The following is a 17,667-nucleotide window of genomic DNA, read 5'->3' as shown; positions in this document are numbered from 1 at the left end:
GCTCTGCTGGTCTAGAGATGGGTTACTGAAAGGGACACTGTGAAAATGTCACAATTTTCACATATTATTTGCCTAGTGCTTACCCCTCGTTTGTAGTAGTTTCCAAGAAGTTAGGAATTAACATTCTTTCCCTCAGTTGAACTCTTTATTTCAATTAACCTATGATTTCTACCTGGATTTCCTAAGAAACAATTAGAATGTACCATTAGCTTCATGATGCGATCAGGAAAACAGCACTAGCCCTCCATCTAAGGACACTGTTTCAACTAAAAAAGATCACTGCCAAATAGTCACTATTAACAATTCGTTAGGAGGTGCCAGGGTACTTGTTCTGGCTTTTACATGTTGTAGTAAAGAAATTACATCGTCTCCAAGTTGTTTAGAAATCGAAATCTTTACTAAATGACTGAGATTTAATGTGATTTCAGACAAAGTCCAACAGAGGATTTAGTGAAAACTGAAAAGTTTATTCCAAATAGATAGTGGAAATGCCAAGAGTCTTCAGAATACCCATGACACTTCTGAAGATCAAAAACAAGAAGGACAGGTTGGCCCAGCCAGATGTACTTATTATAAAGCTAAAGTAATTAACATCCTGTGATATCCACACAGAGATAATTATCAGGGCCCCCCCCCCCCAGCCTTCATCTTTGAAGTACTTAATCTTGGACGGTCTAGGAGGGCTTGTCCTAGGCACTATCTTTCATAGTACAACATACGTAAGCCAAATAACCCATGAATTATATCTTTAAGTATAAGCTGAGTAACCCCTGCATGTGAACATGAAGACAGATGTATGTAAGGATATGGGTAGCAGGCTTGCTCAAAATTTCTCTGATGGATTGCCTGCACTGATTGATGGAAGATGGACAAATCAATGGTGGGGAAATAGCTGGAAGACTGGATAAATCAATTATGGAAAAATCAGGACCAACACAAATGCATGTGTACAAAACAGCAAGTGATGATGTTATTATTATTATTATATCAAAATGATGACTTATTACACAATTCAGCCTCAACCAAATTTTTTTTACAACACATTCATCAGTATTTTGCAAGTCTTGCAGTATTAACAGATGTTACCACAATATTCTGATATAGGAAATATTTTAACACATACTTCATGTCAAATGAAATGCTTTCATAAAATTCATTTAATTTGAATTAAAGAAATTTAATCTGAATAAAAGACATTTTTAAAACTATGTAAAACTTTAAAACACAAGTTATAAATCAAAACAGATACAAATATACATCACCCAAGATATGATATCCTATGATGTTCAATAAGCTATGAAAATAAAACATGAAGCAGTATCTTTGTAAATACAGTGAGAATGCTTTCAAACTAATATGAAATGATATTTTTTAAAACAAAAGTCAACTTTATTTTTTTTAATTTTTTTAACATTTATTTATTTATTTTTGAGAGACACCAAGAGAATTGAGTGGGGGAGGGGCAGAGAGAGAGGGAGACACAGAATCTGACGGCAGGCTCTAGGCACTCAGCTGTCAGCATGGAGCTGGCACAGGGCTCCAGCTCATGGAGGGCAAGATCATGACCTGAGCTGAAGCCGGACACAACCGACTGAGCCACCCAGGCGCCCCCAAAAAGTCAACTCTATTTTTACAGGGCATCCAGAGTTTTCAAATCGGTATTAAAATACTCTAAACTTTTACTGTGTGAACAAATAACTTCAAATGACTCTCTCTAGTCCCACTCCAAACAAACAAGAACCAAAGAACAAAAATGCAAATACATACTGTTATGTTTCATCATTCAGTTTTTGTTTTTTAGTTTTTCATAGTTCAAGTACGTATATACAGTATACTTTAATTTTAAACGTAAAACTATGGAATAGCAAAATAATTAAGAGGTTGATTTTCTTTTTAATCAAAAGCTCAGGACAGGATTCCTTTATTTGTTTTTAATTTTTTAATGTTTATTTTATTTTATTTTTTAATGTTTATTTTTGAGACAGAGGGAGACAGAGCACGAGTTGGGGAGAGGCAGAGAGAGAGGGAGACACAGGATCTGAAGCAGGCTCCAGGCTCCGAGCTGTCAGCACAGAGCCTGACATGGGGCTTGAACTCATGGACTGTGAGATCATGACCTGAGCCAAACTCGGTGCTCAACCAACTGAGCCACCCAGGCACCCCAGGACAGGATTCCTTTAAAGAGTAAGAATCCACATGCAGTAAGAATATGATTCAGTATACCAAAAGTCATTTCACATACATTTTTCCATGAATATCTCACAGTGCAGCTTTCAGAGATGTCCTGAAGGCAACGGACAGCAGAAGGAGGAGGGGGACAGTGCAGCCGAAAGAAGTCAAGTACAATACTGGACTTGCTCCCCCTGCGCCTGCAGTAAGGTCAGTGGGCTCTTTTGACCAAATGAACAACTTACCAGTTAAGTAATCAGATTTGTTGTGTCAGTGCCAGCTATGGTCTGTTTCGGGAGAGAATTAAGCAAATATGCATAATAGAAATACACCCTAGAAGACCATTTCACATCTTGAAAATCATGATTATTTGTGAATTTCATATTCTAAAGTGATAAGTTCTGCCTCTATCTTGCTTCTCTTTTAGGGTTTAGGGAAATCATCATTTTATTGGATGTTCGGATTATGGTTTCAGAGAGAAAAAGTCGGGAGCTACCGTTACCAATAGATCCACGTACAAAATTAACAACTGTGTTAACTCAAAAACTACTACCTAAAAAAAAACGTCAGTGCCTGCTGAATATTCCAGATTCCAAGTGGACCAAAGAAACCATCATCCTTATGGAAATAAATAAGGATGTACTTACCAAGCCTCATGCTTAAAGAAAATATGCCAGCTTTATTTACACTTCTCCTATCACTGACCACTCCAGGGAGTATGTAGAAAATTGACTTTTAAATATTCTGATTTTTATGCAGTTTATCCACAGGGCAAATTCTTGACATTCTTTCTGTGTTCTCAAAGCCTTGGTGAGCTAAGCACCTTACCTACAGGATGAGACCTTGAGCAATATGAATTCTAGGAAAATTTTCCAATTAATTAGTGAAAAATAATAGGAGAGGAGAGGGAGGAACTCAGCAAAAAGACTCCAGAAAAGTAAAACGGAAGTCATCCTGCAATCCTTGCCTTTATGACCCTCTCAGCAAAGCCACAGGCCGTTCTCTACTCTAACATCTGAAGCAGAAGCAGTGACTATCGCCCGATTTTAATTTAGAAGAGGAGAGCTACCCATGCTCGCATCTGTTTGGATGACCTCGGGAAGAAGGGATTACAAATCTAGATTTCAAAGAAGGCCACACAGTCCAACTGCATATTCAGATCTGCAGTCTTTAACAGGCTATACTAATTCCAAACAGGTCCCTGAGGAGAGCTCAGATTCTATTTAAATACCCAAATCTGTACCATCACGCTCTATCTCACCACCTGTTTAATTCAAGAGGGCAAATAAGAACCTGCCAAAGAACAAATATAAAATGAGTTCAAAGTCCGGGTATCACATAATGTAGAATATTTTATATTCTGTTCTTTCCTCAGATATTATTTGTGCTAATTTGACCAGGCAATACGTGACACAAGAAAGAGGGGGAGAAACTGGCTTAATAAAAGCATCACTACTTAGTCTGTCATTCTTCAGGAACTTCCTCAGTTGAACAGAATCATTGTCTGGAGGATAGTGAGGGAAGACATCCTGTGCGAACCCCAGTGAAGAAGAAAGACTTCTCAGAGCGCAGTACTGTAAAGAGATAATTAAAGCTTTGAGAAAATGTGCTTGGGATAAAGGCAGAGGCCTGGAATTAGTCAGATTAAAAGAAAGCTGAAAAGCAACTTAGTAATATACAGCTTTACATAGTGCGGTGATTACTTTTTATTTACTTATTTCCCATCTCTGAAACAAAGACAAGACAAGATTTTAAGTGAGTAAAGTTGGACAAAAATAAAGAAGGGTAGGAAAGAGAACGGGTCGCCTGGGTGGCGCAGTCAGTTAAGCATCTGACTCTTGATTTCGGCTCAGGTCGTGATCTCACAGTTTGAGCCCCATGTTGGGCTCTGTGCTGACAGGGCTGAGCCTCTCTCTCTCTCTCTCTCTCTCTCTCTCTCTCTCTCTGTCTCTCTCCCTCTCTTTGCCCCACCCCCCACATGGGCTCGCACGCGCTCTCTCTCTTTCCCTCTCTCTAAATAAATAAATAAATAAATAAATAAATAAATATTATTTTTAAAAAAGGAGTATGAAAGACAAGATGGTAAACTAGTCCACAAAAAAGTGAAGTCCAGAAAGTACATATACTTGTTGGAGGGAAGCTACAAATTGTGCTCTGAGCTTTCAGGAAACCAGATTTTAAAAGGTAATGCATCTGGTCACTATGCATCATGTCCAGAAGATAGAAACAACCTAATTCGGAAGAACAACTCTATCTGTTATTAAGATACAAGATTTCTCTCCTTTTCTCTCTCCCTCTCTCTCTCTCACCGCCCTCACCTACTGGGGGAGCAGACACTGCAGAATGCACTGCATGGTGCCACCAACACCCCCAAAACCACCACAACACGTTTTATAAGATCACTTTATTTATTTATTTTCTTATTTATTTATTTTTAGTTTTTTAATTAATTATTTTTACTTTGTTTTCTTCAAAGGCCTCCTTCAGTGTAGGTTAATGGCATGAGGCCTGAGCACAATTCAAGAGTAATTTCACAACGAACTAAAACTGTTAAATTATTTAATAGTGTTCATCTCTGCTGAAAATACATCACCATTATATGTCTATATGTACATATAGGCATATACAGTTTCATATATATATGCACACATATGTGCACACATATACACAAACGCACGTATTGTATTTAAAGGTGTTAGGTTAAGAACATGAGTAAAAATTCATTCAGAAACCAGAAGTATAATTGAGTGACAGAATAAACTTTTTAAAAGTAAAAAAACCTTAGTGAGGTAAAAACCTTAATAGAAGGTTTAAGGTAAATATTATCCACCACAAGCATTATGACAGTTCAGCAGACCCCTGGATCCTACTCTGTTTTAAACGATCAGTTCTGCAAAACCTGTCTGTATATTCATTTCCAACTTATCGGTGGAAAAAGTCATAAACAGGGTAAACAAGTACTTTTCAGAAGTCTCCCAAGGTGACATTCAAACCAACAGTCCAGCTTGAACTACCATTCCATTCAGTCCGGTCAGTTCAACAGCTATTTATTGCATGCCTGTGTGGGAGATGCCTTGGGGGATTCAGAAGTGAACGGACCATGACCCTACAGAACACGATCTATGGTGTAAGAAAGTATATGAAAGAGATACAGAAATGGAATGGAGGGAAACGACTCTTCCAATATCAAGCAGATTCAAACAAACGAGTGCCTTTAAAAAGGCACAGAAGTTCCGGAGGGTTCTGAGATGGCACATCCTTTTGTGAACTGTGTCACTTGAGATAAAAGCCTGTAAGAAAAAGCAGATGGACCAATGGAGACGCATGAGGGAAGAAGGTGAAGGAAGAAAGGAAAAGAGGTAGTAACACAGCACCTACTCAGGGGAGATCAAGGAGCCTCAACTGGTGAGAGTGTTCAGAAACGGGGTGGGAAGGGAGAGCTGAAACAGTAGGTCCAGGCCACATGATAATGATCTTGGAGGCCATGGTGAAGAGACAGTATTTAATGTGGTAGGAAACCACTCAAGACTTCAGATCTCATGATCACAGCTGCTGATCAACTCACTAATCTTCATAAATATTCCGCTTCTACAACAGGAAATATCTTTTAGGAAGCAAAAAAACAGGGACAAAACTAATTGAAAAGAATCCACGTTGTCTACTTCTCTGCAGGCAGAGAAGAAGCCTGTTTGGAGCAAATTAGTATCTTCGGTTACTAAGTTTTACTCAAGTACTTTCTACTTGATAAAAATCTGTTTCTGAAGATCAAACTTAACAAATGCATAAACTGTCCTACTTATAGTAATTTCAAATCTCTGTGCAGACATCCATGAACTAAAAATCTTATCCATCCTTAGGCTTCAATTTGTATCTGTTCTCTAAAAGAAAAAAAAAAACTCTCACATTTTGTGTTTTAAAAAATTTTGTATGGAAACACGAGTCACTGATTTATTAAAAATCAACCTAGAGCTCTTGGGTGGCTCAGTCAGTTAAGTGTCAACTCTTGATTTTGGCTCAAGTCATGATCTTGCACTTTGTGAGTTTGAGCCCTGCATCAGTCTCTGCCCTAATACTGAGGAGCCTGCTTGGGATTCTCTCTCTCCCATTCTCTCTACCCCTCCCCCTCCCAAAATAAAATAAAATAAAAAAATAAAATAAAATAAAATAAAAGTCAACCTACCATTTGTTCATTAATCTGACCCAGGTCTACTTTATAGAGGATATTCACTTGATTAACCTTCTGTTATAATTTTCTCTTCCAGTATATATGCAAACAGAAAATTTATACTAATGACAGTATGTCTCAACAGAGATACTCTCATACCAAACTCCACAAGTTAGTAACATTTCAAACTAAGTCTTTTAACTCCAACGAAAGCAGAAAATAATAGAAAAATATCCCACTAGAGAAACAACTAAAATAAATGTAAATGGTCTGCTAAAAATAAACTATTTCCCTCCAGTACATAGCAATATTAGAAAGTTTAAATAGCAAAAGTTCCCTGGAGTCCTAAACTATTTTTGCTCTCTATATAGTGGTATTGAACTTCCTTGTTGCATTAAGTCACATTTAAGAGTAATAACCAGGCCAAAATAACTCCATAATTTTAGGCCTTTTTCCCTATTTACATTTTAGAAATCTTCAAGACATTAACACATCTTTCTCCTTTGACACGGTTAATAAACTGTTTTTCACTATAGGATATAGGAACAAATGTATAACAATACAAAGAAGATTTCCGATTTCTAGAATTTAGAATTATTCTAAGTTTATTTTTCTCTAAATATTGGTGTTGATAAAAACTATTGAGTATGGCATATACTTTTCATCTATGTGTAGATTACATTCAATCCTAAAGATAAATTCATTACATAATGAGCTTTTCACTGTAAGAGAGAGATTTGAAAGCTATGTTGTTGAGAATTCCACAATTTGCTAAAAACCTCCAGCATTGATACAAAAGAAGGTATTTGAATTTTTCCACTGTACAAATGCACCACAAGAATGTATTCAAAGTATAGATCTTTATGGGGCGCCTGGGTGGCTCAGTTGGTTGTGTCTGACCTCGGCTCAGGTCATGATCTCGCCATTTGTGGGTTTGAGCTCAGCATTGGGCTCTGTGTTGACAGCTCAGAGCGTGGAGCCTGCTTCAGATTCTGTGTCTCCCTCTCTCTCTACCCCTCCCCCACTCGTGCTCTGTATCTCTCTGTCTCTCAAAAGTAAATAAACATTAAAAATTTTTTTTAAGTATAGATCTTTACATGTAGAAGGTGCTATATAAATGTTGAATGAAAAGTTAATTTCAATGAACACGGGAAATAAACACTAATTATTATAAATTGCCACTCATTTACGTGTGGTAAGCTGAAATGTCCAAAACATACTGCGCATAGGAAAAACAAAGTATTGAAGATCATTAATCTGAGAGATTTGGGAAAGAATGGGAATAGGAGAAATTAGCAGTTCCTCTGCCCTCTGGTGGCAGTAAAATCAACTGCAGCATTTTCTAAAGCAATACATAATTAAATGTCCCTGTTACGAAATCAGATTTTTTCCTCCTGTGCCAAAATGTCTGTGATAAAAATCCTGATTGCTACATGGCAAATTTCAAGACTGTTGGGCTCTTTAAAATTTTTCCCATAGTGATATTTTAGCATGTTTACAAAGGAAATTATTTTTTCTTCTATTTCATTGCTATACTGTATTTATAGGAAAGAAAATATAACCATTTAACTCCAAGATTACTCAAAAACTGTATGTAGACTGATATCCAGTAAAGAAGCTACTTCAGTTTGCAATAAATCTCCAAAACACTTACCAAGAAATTTAAAACTATTCATTTTTTACTCAATCCTATAAAAATATGGGTTTCTAGAATAATTTTCCACCACAGGTACTAGTTTATAATTAGTTTATAATACCTGTACATTTATGTTGGGCAATTTAGGTATTTTGTAATCCCCACAGCTTTTAATTATCTGGCCAATTGCAGAGTGAATGTTCACTCATCCTCAATTTGATAACTTAGAAATGTATACATATTCTTTTCTCAGTAACATACCATTAATGAAAGAAGTTCGGAAAAAATAAACATCTGCTGATCTTTTTTTTTTCTTCTGTAAATGCATTATTTACAGAAATTTCAAATAAACAACTTTGGAATCCATTTTGGCATACACGTCTCTCTAACCTCCTTTGGGATGAATTGTTTTCTTTAAGCATTTACTTATTTCATGAATGTGGCCATACCATATCAATATCATAGGGTAAAAGTCTTAGTGTTTTTTTTTTCCAACCAGTGAAATGTATCAGACAAACAAGATAATCTACTGACGTACCTAGTAAAGAACAAGCTATGTCCATCTATGCAGAACAAAACTATATGTGACCAAGACAAATCAACATCAAGAAAATTGGGGTTTTAAAGTGTTTCACAGTTTTAAACGCGTTGTCATCATGTTGCCCCCTCCTCCCATCCCACACACCCCTCCAATCATAAATTGGAGCGCAGAGTCAGAATCTGTGCGTTCTCTATAAGAATTTACACCAGGGGCAGAGACAGTGTTTTTAGCTGATTTCTAGGTCTCAGATTGGTGAATTTCATTCAAGGACTTTCTCCAAGATTCACCTCACTTGGAATCCCCAGGTGACCTCGGTAAGCTTCCATCTGCGACTTTCATGCTTGACATTTGCAGACACATGTATACTTTCTGAGGAATCACTTACCACCACCACCACCACCACTACCCCAGACTTCAGAATTAAAACAAAACAAAATCTTGATTACGCTCATCAGAAAGTTTGTGTTTTCTTTTTTTCTCCAAGTGTATTTTGTTCATTTCACCTCCTCTCCCAAGTCTAACCTGAGTTCACAAATTTCTGCCAAGGTTCTCTCTGCCTGCTTCTTCACCTTCTTCCTGAGGGGCAGAAAGGGTGAGCAGGCACCCAGTTCTCAGAGGGCAGGGTCGCGGGAGGCACCTGAAACCCCGGTTTAGCTCCCAGCCTGCGAGAGCCAGCGGGTCGCGGGCGGGGTGTTGCTACGCCGGCTCCGCGCTGGCCCCGGGGGCGCGGCTCCCGGCTGGACGCGAACCTGGCTGGCAACGACCCGGAGCCACCACAGGGTAGATGCGAAGGCCGGGTCTCCGCGCGGGGGCAATGTCAGGGCACTTGGACGAACCCCGGACGCGTTCAGGCCTGTCTGCGAAGGCGGCCGGTGGAGGACAATGGGGGCAGGCATTGGTCTCCAGAGGCGCGCCCACCCCATTTCTGCCACCTCCTCCCCTCCTCGGCGCCGCGCCGCACCTACCCCGCCCCGCTTCCAGAGCCCGTTCAACCCCAGACTGCGAAAGGGAACTAAGGTGGGGATCGCGTGGGGTAGAAAGGTGCGGCCACAGGAAATTTTCTACAGCTGGGGGGAACCCTGCAATCCCCAGTTGCCACTACGTCCCCCACCCACGGCCCCCATCACGCACTCGCTTAGTTTATCGCGGCAGCAGAGAAGCAGGAGGAGCCAGAGAGGAGACTTCCCAGAGATGCCAGTTCTGGGAAAGGTATCTACAGAAGGTTTGCTCTTACACACCAGAGCCCTCTCTGGGCGACTTGGGGAGACAGTACCACCCCCTGTCGCTCAGGTGAAGGAAGCCCGAAATCCTCAAGAAAACCTCCAGTCCCCTTCTCTAACCAACCCCCTCCTCCCCATTCGGAAAGCCCAAGTTTACCCAAAAGCAATTGCAATAACTTTCCCAAGGGCAGACAGATGAGGTGGGGGTGGGTTGAGAATGGAGGGGGGAGTGCCAGCGAAATCTTCAGTTGCGCAAAAAAATCAACAAGCTAAAGTGCATCTTACCATTGATTTGGTTTCCAGGCTCCCCTTCAGTGAACTGAAAACGGTCCATTAAAAAGTGGCAAAGTAACACAACTCCTGCAGCGGCCAGGTCTGCCCTCGGGAACCTCGCCATGCCGCCGCCGAGACCTCCCTCCCCCTCCCCGCCAGTCCTTCCCAGGCGCCGGGTGCTTGGAGGCTCCAAGTGGGAATCGGGACGATGGGGACGCTGGGGCCAAGCGCTGCGGACCGGTCTCCGAACCTGGAGGCCTTTGTAAATTTCGATGGGATTTCACACTCGGGAGCTGGGAAGAGGAAGGGAGAGCGAGGGGGAGTGCAGTCCTCTCCGGACCTCCGGGTCTCTCTTCGCAACTTGCCACAACACTCGCAGCCCTCACCCCAGACACAGGACACCAACGGCGGGGAGGAGAGGCCACTTGCAGCCGGGGCTCGCAAACTCTCGGTTCCGCACAGGCAGCGCCACCCGGGTGCCCGCAGACAGTGACTTCCGAGCCCCCGCGATATGCTCCACTGGGTTCAAAATAGATCTAATTCCACAGCCAGCGCGGCTGCCTCCTCCAAATCCAAGAGGGCTGTCGGCTCACAAGGAACTTTCCCCAGTGTTGGGATGGCCCTGGCGGGAGGTTTGGGTTTGCGGGAAGGGGGTTAATGTGGGCTGGCGAAACCCCTCCGACAAGTTTTTCTTCTTTTCTTCGCCCTACGCAGGGCGCGCGTCCTTTCTCGCAGCCAGAGGGATGGGCAGCTCTAAAGAGCTGAGCCCAGTGAAGGCTCAGGCTGCAGCAGTCTAAGGTCCGAAGCCAGAAAAAAAAAAAAAAAAGAGAGAGAGAGAGAGAAGAAAAAGAAAAAAAAAAAAAAAAGAAAAGAAAAAGAAGGAGGGGGAGGAAGAGGAAGAAGAAAGAAATGGGGGGCGGGGGAGTCAGGCCAAAACCTATCGGGAAAGGGTTCCTCCTGGCTAAGGAGGAGGTGGCCACAAGCCCCGCCGAGCCCCGGGAGTTTGGTGGCGGAGGAGGCGCCGCCGCCGCCGCCGAGCTCCCCCGCGCTTCTGCTCCACACTTTGGGGAGGGAAGGCAGCTTGCAATTTGCCAGATCTGCCGCTGCACCCTCCTCCCTCCTCCCTCCTCCCTTCCCCCCGCTCCTTCAGGCTTCTCCCACCTTCCTCCCCGAAACCAGCAGCTAGCACCGACCTGTCCAATGGCTGCACTTTCCTCGGGGCTGGCAGTAAAGTCGCCGAGAGATTAAGCCGGAGGAGAAAAGCAAGGGGGAGTGAGAGGGCAACTCCAGCCCTGCGCGCCCCCAGCAGCCTACTGCCCGGAGAGTCGGGAGAGAAGGCGAGAAAGGCGAGCGAGCTAGGAGCCCAGCGCCCCGCTGCACCTCCGCGCCGCCGGGGCGCCATCCTGCACCCGGCTCTTGCCCTTTGCAGCCACACCAGCGGCGCCTTCGCCCACCTGGCCTCCAGGCCTCCTTCGCGCGGGGCTGCGGAGGGTCTTAGCCCCCCGCACGGTACCCAGCAGACACCAGACGCTGGCGGGGTCTCCCTGGGCGCTAAAGGGTTAATTACAGTTCGCCATTCCCGGGAGGACGTTTGTAGCAGTTGGGGTGTGAAGAAAGCAAACCCGAGTGAGTTCTGCTACTGACCCCGAAAAACCCCTTCGGACCCCAGACCCGCGAGACCGGAGGAGGAAGGTAGCGCGCGACAGCGTGGTCCCGCTGCCGCTGCTGCTTTGTAAAGTGTCCGCCGGAGGGAAAGCGAGAGTTTAAAGAAACAGGAGGCCCATTGAATTTCCTACGGGGGCTTTTAACAGGCATCCCCTCGCTAGTTTGGTTTCTGTTTTTTCAGCTCCAGGATGTGCTTCAGCCTTAACCCTTCCCAGCCCTCTCGCTAATTTACATCTTACTTCGCTTAACCTCATTTTAAAGGGACAAATACAAAGAAAAGTGGAAAAGCATTTTGGTTAAAAATACAGATTCTTGAACCAGATTGCCTGGATTGGAATAACACCTCCTCCCACTAAATGGCCAAGCCTCTTTGCAATTGCTCTCATAGTGCCTCAGTTCCTCATCCATCAAATGGGGAGAATTGTGGTAATGCCCTTATAAGGTCGTATTGAACTCAATGAGTTATTACTATAAACTTAAAGAATTGAAAACAGTGCCTGTGCAAAGTACATGACTTTAGGTCTCTTAAGAGAGACAGGAGAGGGAGGAAGTCCTGAATCAGTGGAGAGCTTGCATCAGTGTTCTTAAATTCAAAAGTCTTTCAGTCTATTCTTGCCCACCCTATTCCATGCTCTGAAAAGTTTATGGATGCTATGAATGAGCACCTGTGAAAATGAACAAAAGCAACCTAATTCAAAATGGAGTCAGAGGCGATGAAGGCAAGGATTCTCACCACATATCACTTTTGCAGCCTACTTCACATACCCCAGCAGTTAGAAGCTTACTTTACTTACCCTAGGAGGATAAGGAAGATTTTCTCCTTGCCCAGAAATAACCTAGAAGAAAAACCACCACCACTCAGCCAATGAGGAGCTGCAACCCTGAACTCTTCCTCTCCTCCAATAACCCTTCCTTCAAAACTACCAAATCCCTCTTGTCCTCTCCAAAGGCAAGCCCTTCTCCTTTGTTCTTCAGACTTGCCTATGGTTTGTCACAGCAAGCATGTCCCAAACCACAGTTCCTCTACTATTCCTAAATAAACTTGTCTTTGCTGGTTAAATAACTGGCAATTTCATTTCTAAGACTGACACGCCTTAATTTTGTCACAAAACCCACTGGAAGTGGGTCTGGATAATTAAACTACTCTGCTAATTTGATACAAAAAGAATGGCTCTCCGATGGCTACTTAGCTAGCGCGAAGGGAAACAGGAGGTGTAACATGTTTTTCATAATCCAATATTCAGTTTGCTATTTATATCAGAAATATATATGTACACACATACACACACACACACAAACATGTTGTGCATACACACTTTATTATGCCAAGAACCTTGCTCTCTCCTGAGCTTTCTCACAACTTGATTTCCTCACCGCACTTAAGAAATCTGGTTCTTTCATTTCTGCTTAACTGAGAGTCTGTAAGTTCTATGTAACATTACAACAAAATTTGAGTACCTGAGATACTTATCTGTTTAACATCAAGTTGGAAAACAATTTTCTAATCAAAATTTGGTTCTTATTTAATTGATGTTGAGTTTTTTATCTGCATCCCTAGTGAGCTCATTACTTCATAAATCCATGTGGAGAGCTTCCTAAAATGTTCTGCACAACTCCAATTCCCATTACGTGCAAAATTATAAGAAACCTACCAGGAGCCATCTCAGGAAAGCATGACTTCTTTTTAGTCTGGGATATTTCCCTCTACTTCCACAGTTGATTAAAAAAAAGGGGGGTGCCTCCTTTTTTTTTTTTTTTGAGAACAAAGTCCTATCTCTCCCTAGTATCATTTTGTTCCTTTTATTCTTTATTATTATGTATGCAAATTAGGAGTGTTTATTTTCTTGTTCTTTGTTGTCATCAGTGCTTTCTCCTCCTGATTAAAGCTGTATACCTTAAATGGAAGTTTGATGCCAAAAACTGAAAGGAAGCCAAGTGGTAATTCAGAGTGAGTCTGCAAAGGTTTTTTATGCGTTTGTCTATCATTGGTGCTGTTTAATTGTTTCATTTTACTCATATGATTTTATTATAAAGAGCCACCCATACAGAAAATACTTAGGTATGGGAGAAGATATAGGTAAGCAAAGCTCAACGATGCGTGATATTTTAATGCCCTGAATTAAGAAAAAATATTATTGTAACAAATGTAGGATTAGATGTTCTGCTTTAGATATCAACTGATAATATCTCTCTCTCTATATATAACCAACTGATAATAATATATATATACATATATATGTGTGTGTATATATGTGTATATATATATATAAACTTTACATTATCAACTGATAATGTAACATATAATGTAACATATCAACTGATATCTCTATATATATAACCAACTGATAATAATATATATATACATATATATGTGTGTGTATATATATGTGTATATGTATATATATATATATATAAAACCTTTACATTATCAACTGATAATGTAACATATAATGTAACATATCAACTGATAATCTCTCTCTCTATATATATAACCAACTGATAATAACATATATATATACATATATATGTGTGTGTATATATATGTGTGTATATATATATATAACCTTTACATTATAACAAGCAAAAATAAATAAACTGTAGGACAGTCATTCAGAGTTAAATGGAAAAAGTTGACTGTCCTCATACAATCCTGGCTAATTAAAAGCAGCGTATTTTGTGGCCTAAATGATTTCAGTTTGCAGTATATGTTTCACCACAGTATTATTGTCTATTTCAACTTCATGGAGACAAATTAAGGTGTCTTTGTGAAGAAAGGTTCCTTTTCCACCTGACTTGAAAGAGGAGTTCTAATGAGTGAGGCTCATTTCTATTTACTATAGATACAAGAACTGAATTGCTGTTTTTTTTACTCACTAGCTTAATGTTAGCTAACCTCTCAAGGAACAAATGAATCAGGAATCTTAAAGGAGTAATACTTGAGTTCTTTGTCCATGACAAAGATCTGGAATTCATAGAACACTCTTCTTTAAAATCTTAAGATCATATATCAGAATCATTGTCAGCAACATAGAACTTTAAGCAGACCCAAGCTAATGTCTGTATAGATTTCGAATCTGTTTGCAACCCTTCATTTATACCAACCTTCAGGAAGATTTTTTCACATTCCAAGGGCAGTACTATCTGTATAAAGGCGATTACAATTACCCATCTCATCCTACCTCCAACTCTAATCTTGCTATGTTTCCAAGGACCTGTCCTAAATTGAAACTTGGCTAATAAGATACTCAAGAAAGTATCATGCTTCCTTGGAAAAAAAACAAGATGCAGCTTTCGCTGTAGAGTACCTACCATTTATTACAATATATTTTTTATTGTTATTTCAGGAAATAGTTTTTGTCCATTTTAATAAGATCTGTTAAAATTTTCTACAAGTCAGTCAGATAAAGGGAAATTGCTATCAGTGGATTGCTTTTACTGAGTCCTAAGCTAATATTATAACCTTTTCCCCTAGGTCTATGGCATTTCCTCTCCCTCCTCATTTGATAGGGCTATTTTTTTTGATCTCTGATACAAAATTACAAGACTCATTTGTTCATCTTGGCTGACTTCTGCTCTCAGAATCAACCAGAATTACATTATACTGTTGATGGATATTTCAGCTTTTTTCTCTTTTGTAGTTTTAAGTAAAAATTTTGTGAATAGAGTGTTTCTGGATCAAATGAGCATTAAAAAAAAATCACCTAACAGCTAGTATCACTTTTTTTTATAGAAACATTTAACATGAAAGAATACTTAATGCCCTTTCTCCTCATATCAATACTACATTTACTATTTAGATGAAATTAACAACATAATTACATTTTGCTCATTCATAATGAAACAACATACTGCATTAAAATTTCATTCATGTTTATACTGTCTTCCTTCTACAGTAAATAAGCTAAAGTGTTCTTAATCAGTAAATAGCGAAATACAAAAATATGCAATTTGTAGTAGTAGAAAAGGAACTACTAAAATGGGATTATTACAAATAAGTATTAAAAAGTAGGAGCATCATCTTACATTTCTTTTTAAATAGCAGTAATGTGTAATAGAAACATATACCTTATTCATTCCTCAACTGCACTCAAGGATAAGTTAAAATCCTGCATTTTTCAAAAAAGGAAAAATGGGCAAGTGTTCAGCAAGCACTTAGTGAATTAACAAATGAAATGAACATGTTAAAGAATATTTTGCACAATGTGTAATAATGAAGCACGTGGAAAAGTTCTGAAAATGTTGACTGCTGTGGACGTCGTTGTTAGCCGTATATACTAAACAGAGTTTTCTGAACCGATCAAAGTGTCTGAAGTACAGGAAATCTGTCTCCCAAGGGTCAGCCCCACCAGCAGTTGTGCTTCTGTGGAGCCCCTGGTGGAGGCTATATCGCTCCAGCACAGATGACAAGGCTGTTGTGTCTGCTGCTGGAATGCTCAACACCACACATTGCCAGGACCGACCTCTGATCTTCAGTCCTGATGCTTTGTTCTGCGTTTCCTTTACTTATCTTGCATTCATCTTGTCTTCCTGTCCTATAAATTATCTCTTTTTATTTTCATTTTTACTATATGAATTTTTATTGATATGTAATTCACATAATTTAAGATTAACCCTTTTAGGGGTGACTGGGTAGCCCAGTCAGTTACATCTGACTCTTGATTTCAACTCAGTGCATGATCTCACAGTCCTGAGATCAAGCATTGCATAGGGCTCAGCGCTAAGCATGGAGCCTGCTTGAGATTCTCTCTCTCCTTCTGCCTCTCCCCTGCTTGCACTCTCTCTCTTTCTCTCAAAAAAAAAAAAAAAAAAAAAAGGATTAACCCTTTTAAAGTTACAGAGGTTTTTAGTATAATCACATTACGAAATCAAAGCAACCATCTAATTCCAGAACATTTTCCTCACCGCCCCCACCCAAAAAAAAATCATACCCATTAGCAGTCACTCCCTGTTCTCATTTCCTCCACAATGCTTGGCAACCACTAACCTACTCTCTGACTCGATGGATTTTCCTATTCTAAACATTTCACTTAAATGGAATTTACAATATGTGGCCTTTTGTGTCTCACTTCCCTCACTTAGCATGGTTTCAAGGTTCATTCATGTTGTAACATGTATCAGTACTCTCTTCCTTTTTAATGCCAAATAATATTCCATTGAAGGGATCTATGACTTTCTTATATACATCAGTTGATGAATATTTGATCTGTTCCCACTTTATGGATGTTATGAATGATGCTATGAACATCCATGTACTATTATTGCAATTTGTAGGGACTATTGTATAGTACAATTTGTAATATTATTACAATTTGCTCCAGCTCTTACATTAAGGTCTTTGATCCATCCTGATTAAATATTTGTATACAGTGTAAGGAAGGGGGCTAAAATTATTCTCTTGAATATGGGTAAATAATTGCCTCAGCTATTTGTTGACAAGGGTATTGTTTTCTCATTGAATGAACTTGGCATCATTGTTGAAAATCGGTTGGCCATAAATACGTGGAGTTTGTATCTTGACTCTCAATTCTATCCCATTAATCTATATGCCTAGCCTAGTGCCAGTACCAAACTGTTTTGGTTACTGTGCAAAAATGGTAGTTGGAATTCTAGTAGGGATTACATTTAATCTGTAAATTAATTTGGAGACAACTGCCATTTTGACAATATCAAATCTTGTAATCCATTTACATGGGATGTTTTTCCCCTCTTTCAAAATTGTTCTGAAGTTTCAGTGTATTTGACCTTGCAGTTACTTGCTATATTTATTCCTAAGTGTTTTATTATTTTTGCTACTATTATGAATGACATTGTTTTCTTAATTTCACTTCTAAAGTGTTCATGGCTAGTATATTAGTTTCCCAGGCAGCCAAAACAAAATTGCTACAGACTGGGTGGCTCAAACAACATAAATTGATTTCCTCACAGTTCTGGAAATGAGAAGTCCAAGATCAACATGTCAGCAGGTTTCATTTTCTCTCAGGCCTCTCTCTCCTTGGCT

General features: G+C 40.1%; 1 protein-coding gene across 2 annotated transcripts in view; it reads right to left on the bottom strand.

Annotated features, from left to right (window-relative positions):
• PLXDC2 (plexin domain containing 2) overlaps positions 1-10,133 on the bottom strand; it is a 448,003-nt gene extending 437,870 nt beyond the window's left edge. For both annotated transcript variants that reach the window (XM_003988142.6, XM_019834014.2), the window contains exon 1: positions 10,017-10,133. In XM_003988142.6, the coding sequence (XP_003988191.2) occupies positions 10,017-10,128 (112 nt within the window). In that variant the 5' untranslated portion in view covers positions 10,129-10,133. The remainder of the gene's footprint in view (positions 1-10,016) is intronic.
• Positions 10,134-17,667: the final 7,534 nt, after the last annotated feature.

This window comes from Felis catus, chromosome B4 (assembly GCF_018350175.1).
Source record: "Felis catus isolate Fca126 chromosome B4, F.catus_Fca126_mat1.0, whole genome shotgun sequence".
Classification (NCBI taxonomy): Eukaryota; Metazoa; Chordata; class Mammalia; order Carnivora; family Felidae; genus Felis; species Felis catus.
Note: the sequence above shows the minus strand (reverse complement) of the source record. Positions and strands in the feature narration are given on the sequence as shown.